At 42.3% G+C, this 19,339-nt stretch overlaps 1 protein-coding gene across 2 annotated transcripts in view; it reads left to right on the forward strand.

Annotated features, from left to right (window-relative positions):
• Positions 1-216: 216 nt before the first annotated feature.
• The window catches only part of lrrc73 (leucine rich repeat containing 73), a 39,565-nt gene continuing 20,442 nt past the window's right edge, over positions 217-19,339 (forward strand). Inside the window, exons 1-2 of one of the 2 annotated variants that reach the window (XM_043687372.1) lie at positions 217-757; positions 15,530-15,690. In XM_043687372.1, coding sequence (XP_043543307.1) covers positions 486-757; positions 15,530-15,690 — 433 coding nt within the window. In that variant the 5' untranslated portion in view covers positions 217-485. The remainder of the gene's footprint in view (positions 758-15,529; positions 15,691-19,339) is intronic. The other variant, XM_043687370.1, reaches the window with a different exon arrangement.

Genomic DNA, 19,339 nt, shown 5'->3' on the forward strand with positions numbered 1-19,339 from the left:
AGCTGCACAGAAGATTTAAATAAATATTGTATAATTATTAATAAAATGTCTTTAGAATCTTCAGAATGCTTAAAACGAGAACCACCACATAAATAAATGATGAGCTCTGATATTCTGATGTTAACGCTCTAATTCCATTTTGAGCGCCTGAAGTGATCGAGTTTTCTATGTAGGATTACAGTCACTGTGACGATTGCTCTGCCATTTGCACTATATCCAAACCCGACTGAAAACCAGATCCAACAGATCCAACCGACCTCAATTAAACGGCAAAAGCAAGCCCTGGAAAGATAGAGAATTTCTTTTGCTGCTTCGCAATTGACTTCGATCGCAAAGAGCGAAGATAAGTGCTGCGATTGAGTTTGTGTGTGTTGCGGGGGAAGGGGGTGGGCATGAATTTGCCATCTGGAGACGCTGTGTCCATAGTAACAGGCAGCTGATTGCGGCCGGCGCACAAACACTGAAGCAGCTCCGGAAGGAGGGCGATGCTGTCCGGCTCCATCCAGATCTCCGGAGAGACCCTCTCCTCGGCGGAGGTGAAAGACATTTGTGACTCTCTGAGGACCAACTCGGTACGGCTATTGTCTCTGAGGGGTTGTCACATCTCAGACCGTGATTTCCACCGCATCAGCCGGCATGTGGCGGACTGTCAGTCCCTGGCACAGCTCAACCTCAACCTCGGGGTAGTCAGTAACATCAACCGAGTGAAACAACTGGCAGAAGCACTGGCATCCAACAGGTCCATCCACTCCCTCTTGTGAGTATTAGCGTTATAGGATCAAATTATGGAAGAGAAAGCATAGAGCCGGATTTGGGAGAAATATATCTTTTTAATTGAGTGACAGTATGTGTGTCTTTTTAATCTGACTTTCAGGTATATTATGACACACTCTGGATCAGGTGGGACTTAACCTGGGTCTTTTGGCCCAGAGGTAAGAGAAATACCACTTTGTCACAAGACCCATGTGACAGTATGTATCCATTGACTAACTGGTTCATTATCTACTCTTCCATTTGTAGGGAGCTGATTGTTGTAACAATCATACAATCTTGTTGTGCCAAAGAAGGATGCTTTTCAGGCCATTTTATCCATGCTGAGTATTTGAAAGAACATTGCGCAATTCCCACCTTCACCTACACTTCCTCCAAAACCTTGAATTTGTTTATCAACAAATAACTGTTCAATCTCCTTTTAAAAACCACAGATTAAAATATTTGTCATGATCTTCGGCATGCATTTCAGATCCTAACAAATTGCTGCATAAAAAAACTTCTCAAATCCTCTTTGGTACTGTTGCCAATTGCCTTGAATCTGTGTCCTTTGGTTCTTGAATATTCCACCAAAGAGAATAGTCCTTTGAGTGAAATCTCAGCAGTGTGGACTATGATGAGAAATGTGTCAAAATTGCACAAAATATCCAGTGAATCTATCACAATATCAGGAACCATTCACTAAATATTTTAACTAAGTCACTCAAGGTGAGATGGTTAGTAGGCAGTGGTGAGTAGCCTAATAAGGAGGATTATTGTTTGTTAGTGACCTTATTAACTGCAAGTTTCACCTCATTAATGTGCAGATGTCTGTCATACCAACTGTCTCAAGTAAACTAGATGCTAAGAATTCTCAACGTGAATATTAGACTAAGTACCTGGCAAGTACTTCACCTTGCAGCTGGTTGCAAAGAGCTTCCATGTTGATCACAATGCAAAGTTCTCGGCATAATATGCAGGCATTAGCCACACGTGGCCCTCATCCAGTTAATATTGACATCTAACAATTGCCAAGCCCTCAGGATCTTAATTGCAGCTCTCCGATCCACTTGCAGGTTACTTAGGCAGTTGAAACCTGCATTTCAGAGCACACTGGCAACTAAAATTGTAAAGCAAGGCCATTTTGTGTACACAGACAGGCACTCAACTCACAGATTTGACCATGGTGCATCCTGGGACTGCCTGTTTGCTCTGTTAGCACTCGCGCACTTAGTGCCCACCTATGTGCTCACAGTATCTCTCCCCTGCCTCGCCTAATAGCACAATCACAGAATCAAGTCACTTGCCTTACAGCTCAGTCCTCTGTCAAGGAGTCAGACAGTTTGCTGTACTAATTACATTAATTTGACACCTGCTGTGTATGCCAGCAGCTCACATGGGAAACTTACTACATGCTCAACCAGCAGGCAGCTATGTCTCAAAGTCTTAGGGAGTAGCCTTCAGTAAGGAGGTCCCAGCACAGTAAGTCAAGGGCAGTGTCTGAAAGCAGTCAAGGGATCCAGTTGGGGTGATCTCCGTAAGTGGATCCAAGCCATTGCAGTCTGGGAAGTGGATCCCAGTTGGTCTACGGTTCCAGGTCCTGAGGTAGGGCAAGCACAGTTGGGGAGATGCCAGACATCAGTCAAGACTTTGGACCCTTCTAATCCGAGGATGTCCATTGAATCGTTCGGGGTGGGGGTGGAGGGCACAGACAATCCTTCTTGGACTTACATGAAAACTAAGGACTAAGAGTAACAAGGTCCAGTCGCTCCCAGAGGGAGACTTAAGAAATTATTCATGGGAATTGGGGACTACAAGCTGGCAGAAAGGAGGGATGGCAGTTGTAATGGGGCTGCAATAGAGTAAATTCTGGAAATTCCTGATGAAGGGCTTTTGCCCGAAACGTCGATTTTACTGCTCCTCGGATGCTGCCTGAACTGCTGTGCTCTTCCAGCACCACTAATCCAGAATCTGGTTTCCAGTATCTGCAGTCATTGTTTTTACCCTGCAATAAAGTATGGGTAGGAAAGTGGTCATGTGGAAGAAGAGATTGTCCATGACAGAAGCATCCTGGCTTCAAGGTAAAGGAAGCTACAGTGTATGACAACATCTGGCTGGGTCACCACATGTGTCAGAGGCTGATGGTGTAAGGTGAGCAATTGCACATTCACAGGTAGGTCAGTAAGTAACCCATAGGACTGGAAAATGGCAAATGTAACACCCCTTTTTAAGAAAGGAGGGATGCTGAGGATAGAAACTTATAGACCAGTTAGTCTGACCTTGGTGATTGGTAAGATTTTAGAGTCCATTATAAAGGGTGAGATTATGGAGTACTTGGAATGCATGGTAAAGTAGGCTTCGTCAAAGGAGGTCACACCTCTCAAATTTGTCGGAATTCTTTGAGGAGGTCATGAGCAAATTAGATGAAAGAGGTCCAGTGGATATGGTTTGTTTGGATTTCTAGAAGACTTTGACAAGGTGCCTCATAGGCTGCTAAGTAAGGTAAGAGCCTATGGTGTTCAGGGCAAGGTATGGAATGAATAGAGGATTGGCTGACTGGAAGGAGACAGGCAGTAGCATAAATGGGGTCTTTTTCAGGATGGCAGCTGGTGACGAGTGGAGTTCTGCAGGGGTCAGTGTTGGGATCACTTTATGCATTAAATATCTGGACAAAGGAAGTGAGGGCATTGTTGATAAGTTTGCAGATGACACAAAGATAGGTGGAGGCTCAGGTAGTGTTAAGAACGGGAGGATGCTGAAGCATTTGGACAGGCTAGGAGAGTGAACAAAGAAATGGCACATGAAATACAATGTGGGGAAGTCTGACATTATGCACTTTGGTAGGATGAGTAGAGGAATAGATTATTTTCTAAATGGGGAAAGGCTTCAGAAATCTGAAGCAGAAAGGGACTTCAAAGTCCTCGTTCAAGATTCCCTTAGCTTAACATGCAAGTTTGATTGGCAGTTAGGAAGTCAAATGCAATGTCAGCATTCATTTCAAGAGGGCTGGAATACAAGAGCCGAGAGGTACTGCTGAGGTTGCATAAGGCTGTGGTCAGACCACATTTGGAATATTGTGAGCAGTTTTTGGCCTCATATTTAAGGAAGGCTTTGCTGAGGTTGGAGGGGGTCCAGAGGATGTTTACAAGAATGATCCTGGGAATGAACGGCTTGTCATATGAGGAGCAGTTGAGGACGCTGGGTCTGACCCAATGGGGTTTAGAAGGATGAAGAGTTATCTGATTTAAACTTAAGAATGCCGAGTGGCCTGGATAAATGAACATGGAGAATGTTTCCACTAGTAGGAGAGACCAGGACCCAAGCACCCAGCCTCAGGGTGAAGGGACAACACTTCAGAACTGATGGAGAGGAATTTCTTCAACCAAAGGGTGATGAATCTGTAAAACTCATTGTCACATATGGTTGTGGATACCAAGTCATTGACTGTATTTAAGGCAGAGATAGGTTCTTTGATTAGATTTATTTATTGTCAAGTGTATTTTAATACAAATACAATGAAAAGTGTTGTATAGTGTTGCCATTCTCTGGAGTCATCTTAATACACAGAAAAATACACCAAAACATAGAATATAAAGGTGTAAAAATGAAGAAATAAAGCAAGTGTCCAACTTTACAGTCTTTCTTGTTAAGTGCTTTGTCATGGGCCATGGCACTGGTGGCCAGGCACAAGTCCTTTTCTTGATTAGTAAAGGGATTAAGGGAACAAAAGGGTTCCAGCAGAAACCATTGCAGTTATACCCACTTTGTTCATCTTTGTTCCACGTGTTGTTGTCGGCTGTCAATAGCCATTGTATATCCTGTCTGGAGAGCATATGAGGTACCCTGGTGTCCCAGTTACATTCGGGACCAGATAGAGATTCAAACAGACATTATGAAGAACAATTAACATTTATTGACTTTTCAGATATTAAAGGCATCAAGTCGTATGGAGAGAAAGCAGGACTATGGTCTTGAGATGGTCCACCATGATCATATTCAATGAGGGAACAGGCTCAAAAAGCAAATTGGCCTGCAACTGTCTCTGGTTTCAATGAAATATGAGAATTGTTGTATAGTAACCCCTTCCAGCAGTCTGCACTCAAAAGGTTATCTTTCTTCTATCACTGGCGCCATGTCTCAGTGCTGTCCCAGATTCTGTATCTGGACCGGAGGGAGCCTTTGTGATAATGAATCCCATAGGCTCTTGAGGTTTGTCAGGCAGTAATGAGGCATTTGTATCTATAAACATTCCAAACATGCTTACAGTCTCCTTCCCAGAAGTGAATTCGCCTCAGCTCATCTGAGAGGGGCAGGCAAAATACAAGCTGGGGCCTAGAAACTTCTCAAGTGTCCTAAGAAGAGGCATCTGAGGGACCTGTGTGTGGTTCCTCTTCTGGAAGGGTAGGAGGCCTGGAACTCTCAGAGGTCCAGGACATCCTTTTTGGCAGACCAGCCCATGGCCACTGGCACCTTCAGAAGAGAGGATTTGAGACCAATGGTTGGAAGTGTTGTATAATGAATGACACTGACATTGGGGTTACCTACTCAGTTGGCAAGACATAGGATTAACACAGGAACATTGGAATTAGGGAATTCAGCCCTTCTAGCTCGCTCCGCCATTAACATAATCATAGCTGACCTTATCTGGTCTCAACTCCACTTTCCTGCCTGCTCCCCATTGCCCTTTATCTTAACTTTTCATCAGAAACGTATCTATCTCCTTCTTGAATCTATTGATTAACTCAGCTTCAGCTGCACTCGTGTAGTAAGTTCCACAGATTCACAACCCTCTGAGAGAAGTAGTTTCCCCTCCTCTCAATTTTGAGCACACTTGCTCTCACTGTATATCCATGCCCTCTTGTTCGAGACTGCAATTTTTGGGAATACATTAGTATCTTCCACTGTGAAAATAGAGACAAGATATTGATTTATTGCCTCTGCCGTTTCTGAGTTTCACATTATTACCTTGTCATTTTCATCCTCTAAAGGGCCAATATTAACTTAGGCTTTTGTTTCCTTTTTATATATTTCTGGAAGCTTTTGGTATTAGTGTTTTTGTTTTTTGCTAGTTTCTTTTCGTAGTTCATCATAGCTCTTTCGATTTTGTTTTTAGTAACTTTTTACTGATGGTTAATGTTCTCCCAATTCTCCGGGGTGCTCGTAACCTTTGCAGTATGATATGCCCTAGTTTTTGTCTTTGTTCTCCTTGACTTCCTTGTTAAGCCATAGATGATATTTCACCTTTTCACAATTCCTCTTCCTTTCAGGAATAAACTTTACTTGAGAGGTATTTAATGTCTCTCTAACATTTGCCACTGTTCTTCAACTGTCCTGCCCTTTAATATTCTACCCAGTCCGCTCGGGCCAATTCCTTCCTCAGGCCAGTATAATTACCTTTGCCTAACACTAAAACTCTCAGATACAACTCTGTCCTCTTTCTTTCAATCCAATTTTGAAATTTAAGCATGTTGTAGTCGCTCCTTCCAAGAGGATCCTTAACTACAAGGCCATTTATCAAAACTGAAAAAACTGCAGCCGCCATAAATCAGAAACAAAAACAGAAATTGCTGGAAAAGTTCAGCAGATCCTGTAATAACGTTTCAGTAATCCCCACTAGGTTGTACCCATTTGTCTCTATTTGTGCCGTCAGCTCATCAACTTTATTTCACATACCGCATTTAGGTACAAGGTTTTTAAATAGATTCGTCTGATTTGTCTTTCCCTTTTGATATTTTCTTGTGGACTATGCTTTCCACACTCCCCAAATAACAAAGGCAAAAACTGGGGCATATCATATTGCAAAAGTAAGTAGCACTCTGGAGGATTGGGAGAACTTTAAACATCAGCAAAAAGTTATTAATCCATGATAATCTTTATAATTTCTCTGAAATTTCAACTCACATTTTGATCTTTCCTGATTCCTTTCCATGAGACATGGATGTTTCAATACCCTGCAGGAGTGGTTCCTCTCTTCTCTTGCAAGAGACAACATTCTCTCCTCATAGAAGGTGATGAACCTAATGCTGCACTCTTCTCCACCCATCCTGGCTCTTTCTGCCCTTTCATAAGCTGTTTTCTCTTATACTGAGAAAAACTAAGGGATTGAGAGAAGTGAAATGAAAGTGGCTGCCTTGGATAGACCCCTCGGAATAAAATGAAAGCAGGAAAGAATTTAAACAAGGAATTACAAGGACTAAAAGGGCCTGGAAAACAGGATTAAGGCTTTTTATACATATATAAAAAACCATAAAACATAGGAGCAGAAACTAGGCCATTCAGCTCATCGAGTCTGCTTTGCCATTCAATCGTGGCTGATGCGTTTCTCAACCCCATTCTCCCGCTTTCTCCGCATAACCCTTGATCCCCTTGATACTCAAGAACCTATCCATCTCAGTCTTATACATACTCAATGACCTGGCCTTCCCATCCTTCTGTAGTAACATATTCCATAGATTCACCACTCTCTGGCTGAATAAGTTTCTCCTTATCTCCATTCTAAAAGGTCTTCCCTTTACTCTAAGGCTCTGCCCTCATGTCCTAGTCTCTCCTACCAATGAAAACATCCTCCTAACATCCACTATGTCCAGGCCATTCAGTAGTCTGTATTTTTCAATTAGATCCCACTTCATCCTTCTGGACTCCATTGAGTATAGACCCAGAGTCCTCAAACATCCTCATCTGTTTAGCTTCTCATTCCTGGGATCATTCTTGTGAACCTCCTCTGAACCCAGGGCTACTACATCCTTCCTGAGATATGGGGTCCAAAACTGTGCACAATATTCCAAATGTGGTCTGACCAGAGCTTTATAGAACCTCAGAAGTACATCCCTGCTTTTATATTCAAGTCCTCTCAAAATAAATGCCATCATTGCAATTGCCTTCCTAACTACTGACTCAATCTGCAAGTTTACCTTTAGAAAGTTGTTGCCAGAGTTGGATGATTTGAGCTATAGGGAGAGGCTGAATAGGCTGGGGCTGTTTTCCCTGAATCTGTGGAATTCTTTATGACGAAGCACTATCAGGACTGGCTCACTGTTGAGGGAATCAAGGCTAATGGGGAAAAGGAAGGAAAGTGGGCTTGAAGATTATTAGATCAGCCATGATCTTATTTGAATGGGGGCATGGGTTTGATGGGCTGAATGACCAACTTCTGCTCCATCACCCTATTGCCATTTTTTAATGAACCTATTCAGACAGGTCACAATGTATGCCTGATGTGGGTGAGGCTGGAACCTGAACCTTCTGGCTCATTGGTAAGGAGCATACCACCGCACTACAAATACAGTGGGAGTGTAGCTGATATTTTTAGTCAACCTGTTCAGAAATGTTACGACACACCTATGGACCAGGTAGAGGTGGTACCTGAGCCTTCTAGTCCAGAGATATGGAGACTACCACTGGGCCATAAGAGCCCAATGACACAACATTGTTGTTATTTATGAATCAATCTGTTCAGAGATGTTATCTCATGCCTCTGGAGCAGATGGGATTTGCACCCAGGCCACCTAGCTCTGAGTCAGGGACAGTACCACCACAGCACAAGAATCCTAACACAACATTGTATCTGCCCTACCACAGTTTTTTTAACACATGTAGCAAATCTCTTTTCAACTTTCTTTAAGGAGAACAACATTCTCCAGTTATATTCATAACTGAAATCCCTCCTCTCTGGAACAGTTTTCATCGTTCTTTTTATATATCCTTTCTAAGGCTTTCACAACCTTTAGAATTATATGCATAATTTAATATTGGTCCATGGTGATGCTGGGATGATCATTTGTAAGACTTTGGAAGAGATTATGGAAATATTTAAGGTCAATTGCAATTAACTCAATTTGTTTTAATTTGATAATCTTCGAATGCCTATCACCTCACTCTCAAGGGCAATTCGGGATGGACACTAATGCCCTAGCAAAAAATGCCCACATTCTGTGAGCAAAGAAATAAAAACATTATTCAGAACAGATGTCTGGAATTGCATCCAATTCACTACCACATTTTTAAAACCTGATAACATTCTAATTGTAATTAACTCACTTAACTTTGAAAAGGAAAATAGGTATTTTTATCAGTCTGCAAAATATTTCTGTTAAGGGATCAGGCCAAAGAACCACGAGCTTTCGGTGCCTTTTCTTTGCAACAATTTGTGAGCAGCATCTTGCCTGTTCAGGTGCTTCCAGTTGATGTGGTTAGCTTTCACAAGAATTATTTTTATCCCTTTTAGTATGCTATGTAAAGTGATTGGTTCCGGTTGTTATTTTTGTTCAATTTCATCGTTATTAAGTTACAACATCCAAGGATAGCACCTTGAATCAAAAGGACACTTTGTAGAAGACAATAGCTGCTTACTTCCAAATCTTGATCAGACTATGAATAATGAGTCTATTCTTGAGCCAGACCTTGGCATACTATGATGTTCCATAGCTTGTCACAATTGGAAATATATCTTTGCCTGTGCAAGTTCTGCAAGCCTTGAATCTTTTAGAAACAATCTTATACATTATCAAATTTAAGTAAAAATCCACTCTTTTTATGTATTGCTAATTATTAAATCTCAACAATTTTATTTAGTGGTTCATAGGGTGCGGATATCACTGACTAGAGCAGCATTCATTATTAATCCCAAATTGCCCTGGAGAAAGTGGTGGGGACCTCTTTCGAAAAATGCAGTTTTTCCTGTACCAACACGAGTTTAAATTCTGAAACTCCCTTCCCAACATCATTGTTGATACCCCTACATCTCAACAACAATCTGGCCAGGTCAGGATATGTGTAGCTTTGAGGGAACTTGCAGGTGATAATGATCAAACGAAGCTCACTACTCACTTGGTTATCTGTGTTGAATGTCTAAACGCAAGTCAATATAGTAGTTAACAAAAAATACGTAATGTGAAATGGCTGCAGGAAACGACCTGTTAGAGACAAAATGACTTGTCAGCTCATTTCAGTGAATATAAATGAAGCTAATTTTAAAATGTTTTTCCAGAAACCACTATCTGAATCCACTTGCATGTCAGTGACTGCAAAGATAATTGTGAGAGTTTTGCGTCCTAGCCGCTGGGTCTTCCTTGTTTTGTTGCAGGAGTAATGCTTTTCTGCAGCCATACTAGAAGCCCATTGGCAAAGGGGCCTGCTTTTCAATAAGGTAAAAACAATGACTGCAGATGCTGGAAACCAGATTCTGGATTAGAGTGGTGCTGGAAAAGCACAGCAGTTCAGGCAGCATCCAAGGAGCAGTAAAATCGACGTTTCGGGCAAAGGCCTTCATCAGGAATACAGTTTCTGTTCATTCCCAATCTATTCTTTGGTAACCAAAGTAAGTCAGTGACTTATAAAATACCTGAAGTGAAGATCCTTCACATATTTTAACAAATTACACTGTCATTTAATTGATATAATTAAGGAAGCTCAATTTATATTGGGGTTTTTTTCCATCACCCCTTTTTGGGTGTCTTTGCCTTGCACTGCCTGAACCCTGAGCTATGGAATTCCCACCCTAAAACCAGTTCTTTATCTCTCTCTCTCTCTCTCTCTCTCCTTCTTTCACACACCCTTCGTAGGCAACATATTTAGACAAGCTTTTAGTTGTCTGCCCTGCTATTTCCTTGTATGGTTTGATATCAAATGTGTCTTTCCATCACTCTTCTGCAACTTGTTTTACTCCATCAAAGGTACCAGACAAGTATAAGCTTTTGCAATTCATTCTGGGGATATGCAATTACTTTCCAAATCTAATTACCCTTAAGACAGCTCTATCCTCTTAACTGCTACACATGGTGAAGATGGGTTGAGGGGCTGTTAGATAAGGAATTTCAGACATTTTATTAAAATGTGATGAAGAATGAAAAGAAAAATACTAATACAGCAGAACTAAAATCAAGAATATTCTGATTTTGTGAATAGTGGCTCGCCCTCCCAAAAAGTAAGTTTTGGATCCTTGTTACTCTCAGTAAAGTTTATTCTCAAACAGGTCATGAAGCTGATCCATCTGTACTCCCCTCGAGCAATCAAAGTACACTGCATGCTGGCTGGCAAAATACAGCTGTCAGTACTTTATGAATTTACAATATTTATTGTAAACAGGAATTATAAAAAAAATTACATCCATATGTTGTTATGCTGTTTTTCTTTAATAATACCTGTATTACATGTTCTAAAACATTTGCTTACGATACATTGCCTTGACTTACAGATTGCTAGCTGCTTAGAAGTATATATAAACCACCATGAATTGTTTTTCATATGAAATAATATTCTTAATTCAGTGACAACTTTCCACAATTGTAACGACTGTCTGTCAAGTTGAAAAATGAACATACTAATAAATTATTCAAACAACATATTTTACTGTGTGCCCATGGCTACCCCTTTGGTCTGGAGGAACTGGGAGGATTCAAAGGAGAAATTGTTAAGGGTGAGGACTATTTCGGCCAAACGAATGAGAGTATTGGTGGAAGGGTACTGTTGGGGACGTCTGGAGAGGAAGAAACGGAGGGCTTGGAGGTCATGGTCTTGGTGGATGGAGGTGTAGAGGGATTGGATATCCATGGTGAAGATGAGGCGTTGGGGGCCGGAGAAACGGAAGTCTTGGAGGAGGTGGAGGGCATGGAGGTGGTGTCTCGAACTTATGTGGGGAGTTCCTGGACTGGGGGAATAGGTAGGTGGAGATGAGTTCAGTGGGGCAGGAGCATGCTGAGACAATGGGTCGGCCAGGGTGGTCAGGCTTGTGGAAGGAGGTAGAACCGGGCAGTGCGGGGTTCCCGGGCTATGAGGTTGGAAGCTGTGGGTGGGAGACCTCCTGAGGTGATGAGGTTCTGTGTGATCTGGGAGATGATGGTTTGGTGTTGGGGGGGTGGGGTCATGGTCGAGGGGACGATAGGAGTAGGTGTCTTCGAGTTGGCGTCTGGCTTCAGCGGTGTAGAGGTCAGTGAACCAGACTACCCCTGCACCCCCTTTATCTGCTGGTTTGATGGTGAGGTTGGGATTGGAGAAGAGAGAGTGGAGGGCTGCGCGTTGTAAGGGTGAGAGATTGGAGTGGGGGAGGGGAGTAGACAGGTTGAGGCAGTTAATGTCCCGGCAACAGTTGGAACCTGCTTTTCAATAGATGAGGGAGTCAAAGATTATGGGAAGCTAAACAGGAAAGTGGAGCTGACAGCACAACCAGGGCAATCATGATGTCATTGAATGATCTTCTCCTAATCGATCTCCCCATCTTGACTTGTAATGATTCAAATTAAAGTAGACCAACAATGAAACTTTCATTTCAACAGATTAAAAGTTATTTTATTTGCGATAAGGAAATAAGGTATGAACCAAGAAATTGCAAATACTGAGATTAAAACAATTACAGGTAACACCAAATAAAGTTGTAAAGATTTACAGAGCAGAAAGAGGTTATTTGGCTAATCATGTCCAAGCCAATCATCAAGTATCTATGTGAAATCTTGTCCATTTTCCAACACTTGACCCCTAGCCTTATACGCTATGGGACTTTAAGCAATCATCCAAATATGTATTAAATGTTGTGAGAGTTCTTGCCTATATCACACTTTCAGGCAGTGAGTTCCACATGCCCATCTCCCGCAAGGTAAAAACATTCTTCCTTCAGTCTTCTGTAACTTTCCTGATGTTTACCTTGACTCTTTGTCACCTGGTTATTGATCCGTCTACTAAGGGGTAAGTTTCCTCCTATCCACCGAGTCTATGTCCATCATAATTTTGTACACTTCAGTCAGGTCCCTTGTCAGCCTTCTAGGTTTATCAGATCTCATCTCTCTACATAGCTGCAACACTCTAGTCCAGACAACATCCCATTGAACGTCCTTGTCCCCCTCTAATGTAATCACATCTTTCATTCAGCTTTGTCATACACTTGTTGCTATTGTGTTTAGTATCTCAACTAATAAAGTGAGGTACTGAACTACTTGTCCTTTCAGGAATCTGTGGACAATCACCCCAAGGACTTTCTGATCCTCTGTACTTCCCAGAGTACTACCATTAATGGTGTATTCTTTTACCTTATTAGGCGTCTCAAAACACATTACCACACACTTTTCAGGATTCAATTCCATTTTACCATCTGACCAGCCTGTCTATATTGTCCTGTAGTTTAAAACTTTCCTCCTCACTATTTGCATGCCACCAATTATCATGTCATGTGCGAATTTACTGATTAAAATTTCTACATTTCATATCTAGATCATTAATGTACATTACAGAGAGGAAGGGAGCATTGAATCCAGTGGTGCACCACTGAACACAGACTTCCAGTCAGAAAACAAATCTTTGATCATCACTTGGTGCCTCCTGCCACAAAGCCAATTTTGCATCCAATTTGCCAAACTTCACTGGATGCCATGGGCTCTTAGCTTTTCACCAAAACTCCACATGTGAGACCTCATCAAAACTCTTACTGAAATCCATATTGACTACACCCACTGTAATATCCTCATCCACACATCTAATCACCTCTTCAACAAACTTAATCAAACCTGTCAGACATAACCCTCCTTGATTAATCCTTGCTTCTCCAACTGGAGATTATTACATGGTGCAGTCTGCTTTTGAATAACATTTGAGCCTAAACCTAAGCAAGTTCATTCTGCATGACTTGGATATATGCAAATGAAATGTGCTTGGATTATTCAAATCTACACTTTGTATACTCCCTTCAATGCCCTAATGTCCAGCAGATATGGATCCTGCACTTTCATCTGTCAAAGTGACACTGTTTTTGTCTGACGTAGTCTAACTTGGGTATTGTCTGAGCCATGTTTCAGCTGCATTGCACGTGTAGAGAACAGTAGGTGAAGGCAGTAAGTTTGCAGTGGATATTGTCATTACTGAAGGCTACCTAGTCACTAGGTACTCTTTTAGCTTTCACTATCCTGACAGTCCAATTCTAACTGCCCCCCTTCAGTGTAGAGATCTATCACATTGAACTTTGCCTCTAAGTGTTCTCCCTGTGTCCGAATCCCTGACTGCCCACCTTGCTCCACAGTGGAGATCACTGTCCGTTTACCTTCCTTTGCTTAGCCTAATATGATATTCTGCATTCCCTTGTTGAGATTCTCCCAGCCACCATCCTTGTTCCCAAGGTCCACAAGTGCTTAACACCTCCAACCCCACCCCACCCCCATCACCACCACCACCGCCAACAGAGCCTTGACTCCTCATTCTTTTTAGCTGTGAAACCCCCCCCCCCCCCCACCCTTGCATCCTACAAACAATCGATGGAGAGACACCTAGAACTCTCTGCTCCAGACTTCCGGCCAACTTCAGTGAGTAACCCTTACGTATGCCTAACCAGGCCCCTGACTGCTGTCCCTGTCTTCTGGTGGTGACCCTGGGAAGGAGCATTGTTGAACTTCAGTCGAGCACATTCCCTGAGCATCCCAAGCTGATGACTGACTATGACCAAGACTCTGGATTGCACACCAAATATATCCCTGACTGGGATCCTCTGACAAACAGCTTGACACCCTCTCCTTGACTGGACTGAGGATTAACACCTCTGCCCCCACCTAGTTTCCAACATGGCCAATTGTTTGAAGACCCTTGCAGTGCATTTGTCACACAGCAGCTGGCAGATGCTGTCGATGTTAGGTTGATAGCTCAGTGTGCTGTACATCAAGATGTTTTCTCCCCCCATCCCGATCCAGTCAGATCCCTCCTGACAAGCATAACACATAGGCGAAAGTGAGGGCTGCAGATGCTGGAGATTAGAGTTAAGGTTAGAGTGGTGCTGGAAAAGCACAGCAGGTCAGGCAGCATCCGAGGAGCAGAAAAATCGACATCTCAGGCAGTAGCCCTTCATTAGCATAACACATAGCCTATGTGTCTGCACAAAAGAGAATGTCAATAAAACATTATCAACAGTCATGGCTCTTGGTAAATCATCAAGGCACTAACAGGTATCACATAGCAATGCAAATCTGTGCTTTCAAAGCAGCCTGGAAATGGATCGAGGAGGTACAATGATGGTCATGTACAATTGGCAAATGCCAGAAACCAATGTCCATGAATGAGAGGTGCATGTGGCTGGTGCCATGGGTCATGTCCTGAGATGCTGTGAGATCCTAAGCAACCTGGAGACACTTCGCAGCTAGTAGCTGGCTAATGTCAACAGGTACCAATTCCGATTTCCATGTCAAGGTTTCTGAAAGTCTGGCTTGTTTGGTAAGATAGGAAGCTGAATATTGATGAGCCAAGTTGCCGCATTGAAAAGGCATCTAACAAATAAAATGCCCCTTAATTGGCAGCTCGCCATTGCCTAATTAGAAACACCACTCAGCGAAAGTATACAAGATGGAGTGAGGTGCACTCGATACAAGGTAGACCTCACTAGACTTCTCATCCAATTCTACCACAAATCGCTCCATAGTCCACACCATTCAGATCCATGTAAGATTCTACAGTCTGTTTTTAATTCTGGCTAGATGACCTGTCACCTTTATACAGCAGGTTACACTGTTTTTCAAGTATTGTAAATCAAGCTGAAGTTCAAAGTTGGCAGGTTTGAGCTCTTCATGGGTTACCTTACGTTTGTCCCTACACTGATTCTATACTGTCTCCCATGAAAAGAGTTCCATTTCCTATACAATTCCAATACCTCCCCTAATTCAATAATTTTTTTCTCTTTGATTCTGGCTGTTATATTTTCTGGGGTTTTTTCCCATAATAACATTCTTCCATTGTCAGATATTGTATGCAAATAAATTTTGTGCTACCTGTGCTTTTTTGCTATGCCAGATAACCCATGCCCTTTTCATTCTGATAGTCTCCATGGTACTCCCCTAACTGATTCTGGACTGGCTATACTGAACCCTGTCCTATCCCTGCATCCCTCCCTGATATCACTGGATCTTGGAGACTGTATTCTGGGAGATGAAGGAATGAATCTCATCTGTGGAATGTTGCCGCCGGACGGGGCAAAGTCAGGTATATGTTTTATGTAATATTTGTTCTGAGTAACACCATCAGGCTGTAGAAATAAGGGCCAAACTTTTGGCTTAACACACCTTAGGCAGCACATGCAGTGGTTTGTCTGATAAATTTACCTTATGATGTGGTCTCTCGTTAAATATCTATATTAGCTATTCTTAGAAAGCGTAGTATAAAGGGACACTTCCACTGGTTCCAAGATCTTGTGGCTACTCTCTAATGATGAGGAATTCTGGGATAGCATCATTAGAGCTGAGTGTTTTGAGAAAAGTCTTTGGTTGTGCAGATTTATGGGATAGTTTCTTGCCCAAATTTCCCTTTGACTAATCTCTGGAGGTGTGTAAAATTATAGAATCCTATTATTAATCTCAAAGCAGATCACAAATTAATTATCATGAAGATGCATTTGGCAACTGGGGGAATTTGGTGATGTGAGGCAGAGGGTGCATTCTTCCCTTACAAAACAAAATTGGCCCAAGAGAAGGAGAAAATTAGCAAGTCCCAATAGTTGAAGCTTAGAGGCATTAATTAATTGGAAAATTGCATGTGTCACTCTGCATTTTAAGATGGACAAATGAGGAAAACCAGGGAAATATATACTAGTTAGCTCAGTATCTTTGGTGGGGAAATTGTTGGAGTCTATAATCAAGGTCAGAGTAACTGAATACCTCAAAAATGGTCAGTTAATCAGGGAGAACCAGCATAGAATCATGATAAGTAGGTCTTGCCCAACAACGATCATTGAATTTTTTGAAGAAGTAGCTAAGGTACTGGATAGAGAAATGTTTATGGATGTTGTTTATATGGACTCCCAGAGGCATTTGATTAAATCCCTCACAAGACACTGTTAATTAAGGTAGAAGCCCATACAATTGAAGACAAATTATTAACATGCCTGGGAAATTAGTTGAGTGGCAGGTGACAGAAAATAGGAATAATGTGTAGGTACTCATACTGGTAGGATGTGACTAGTGGTGTCCCACAGGGATCTGTATTAGGGCCTCAATTATTCATACTATATTTTAACAATTTGGAAAATGTCATAGGGTGTCATATTTCAAAATCTGAAGACAATGCAAAGTTAGGTGGCATTGTAGACACTGTAGACAAAAGCATAAAATTACAAAGGGATATTGATAGACTAGATGAATGCTCAAAACTGTGGCAGATAGATTTCAATGTAACCAGGTGTGAGAAACTCCATTTTGGGCTGAAGAGAGGTACTTTCTAGGTGGTATGAAGTTAAGTAGATTGGATGTCCAAACAGACATGAGTGTTCAGCTGCATAGATTTTTAAAATGCCACAAACAGTAGCAGAAATAATCAAGAAAGCTAATGGAATGCCGGCCTTTGAGGATGTGGTGCCAATCAAGCAGACTGCTTTGTCTGAGATGGTGTCAAGCTTCTTGGGTGTTTTGGGCCTGGGGTGTATTACACCACACTCCTGACTTGGGCCTTGTAGATGATGGACAGGTTTTGGGGAATCAGAAGATGAGTTACTCAGCACAGCATTCAAAGCTTCAAAACCGCTCTTGCAACCACTGCGTTTATGTGGTGATTCCAGTTGAATTTCTGGTCTATGGTAACCTCAGGATGTCATTAGTGGAGGGATTCAGTGATGGTAATATCATTGAATGTCAAGGGTGGGGTGGTTAATTGTCTCTTATTGGAGATGACCATTTTTGAGGCCACTTATCAAATCAAGCCTGGATAATGCCCATGTCTTGTTCCATTTGAACATGGACTGCTTCACAACCTGAAGATTCGTAAATGGTACTGAACATTGTGCAATCATCAACAACATCACCACTTCTGACCTTATGATGAAGGAAAGGTTATTGAAAATGGGCGGCCTGTTAGTCTGTAATGAGCTCAGGAGCTGAGTGATCCTGGTGGAACCCAATCTGGGAGTCACTGAGTAGGTTACTGCTGAACAAGTGCTGTGTCATTCCATCACTTTACTGAAGAATGAGAATAGACGTTAATAGGAATTGGCCGGGTTGGATTTGTCCTCCTTTCTGCATACAGGACATAATTGGGCAACTTTCCACATTGTCAGATAGATGCCAGTGTTGTAACTGTACTGGAACAGCTTGGCTAGAGGAGCAACAAGCTCTGGAGCACAAACCTTCACTACTTTTGCCAGAATGTTGTCAGGACCCTTGCAGTATCCATGCCTTCAACCATTTTTTGATATCACATGGAGTGAGTGAATTGGCTGAAGACTGGTAGCTATAATGCTAGGGACCACTGGAAGAGGCCAAGATGGATCATCCACTCGGCACTTCAGACTGAAGATTGCTGCAAAAGCACTGATGTGTTGGGCTCTCCCATCATTGAGGATGGAGATAGTTGTGGAAACTCCTCCTCTTCTAATGAGTTGTTTAATCACTCACCACTATTCATGACTGAATGTAGTAGGACTGCAGAGCTTAGATCTGATCCATTAGGGTAATTTAGTTCTGACTATCACTTGTTGTTCATACTGTCTGGCATGTAAGTACTCACCAGGTTATCACCTCATTTTCAGGTGTGCCTGGTGCTGCACCTGGCATGCCTTCCTATACTCTCCATTGAACCAAGGTTGATCCCATGACTTGATGATAATGGTTGAGTGGGAGACATGCCAGGCTATAAGGTTATAGACTGTGTTGAAGTACAATTCTGCTGCTTTTGATGGCCCATAATGCCTCATGAATGCCCAGTCTTGAGTTCCTAGATCTGATCGAAGTCTGTCCCATTTAGGCCAATGATAGTGCCATACAACACGATGGAGGTTATCCTCAAAGTGAAGGCGGGATTTTGTCTCCACCTCGACTATGCAATGGTCATACTTACTGATACTGTCATGGGCAGATGCATCTGCAGCTGGCAGATTGGTAAGGATGAGGTCAAATATATTTTTTCCTCTTGTTGCTTCCCTCACCCACGGCTGCAGGCCCAGTCTAGCAGAAATGTCCTTGAGGACCGTACCAGTTTGATCAGTAGTGCTGCTGTCAAGCTACTCTTGATTGTGGACTTTGAAATCCCACACCAGGAGTACATTTTATGCCCTTGCCACCCTCAGTGCTTCCTCCAAGTGTTGTTTAACATAGAGAAGTACTGATTCAATGGCTGAGGGAGGATGGTACGTGGTATTCAGCAGGAAGATTCCTTGCTTGTTTTGACCTGAAGCCATGAGACTCCATGGGATATGGAGTCAATCTTGAGGACTCCCAGCTCCCTCTTGATTGTATACCACTGTCCCACCACGTCTACTGGCTCCGTCCTGATTGTGAAACAGAGCATATCTAGAGATGGTGATTATGGTGTTTGGGACATTGCCTGTCTGGTCTGATTGCGTGAGAATGACAAATCAGGGCAGTTGGTTGTCTAGTCTGTGAGACACCTCACCTAATTTTGGCACTAATTTTGTTAATAAGCAGGATTTTGCAGGATCAACAGGGCTGTTTCTGCCATTATCTTTTCCAGTGCCTAGGTCAATGCCAGGTTTCATTTCTTTGTTGAAATTTCGTAGTAATTGGTACAACTGAATGGCTTGCTGTGCAACCGAGGGCAACCGAGAGTCAACCACATTGCTGTGAGTCTGGTGTCACATGTAGACCAGACCAGGTGAAGATAGCAGATTTCCTTCCCTGAAGCACAT

This window comes from Chiloscyllium plagiosum, chromosome 3 (assembly GCF_004010195.1).
Source record: "Chiloscyllium plagiosum isolate BGI_BamShark_2017 chromosome 3, ASM401019v2, whole genome shotgun sequence".
NCBI lineage: Eukaryota > Metazoa > Chordata > Chondrichthyes > Orectolobiformes > Hemiscylliidae > Chiloscyllium > Chiloscyllium plagiosum.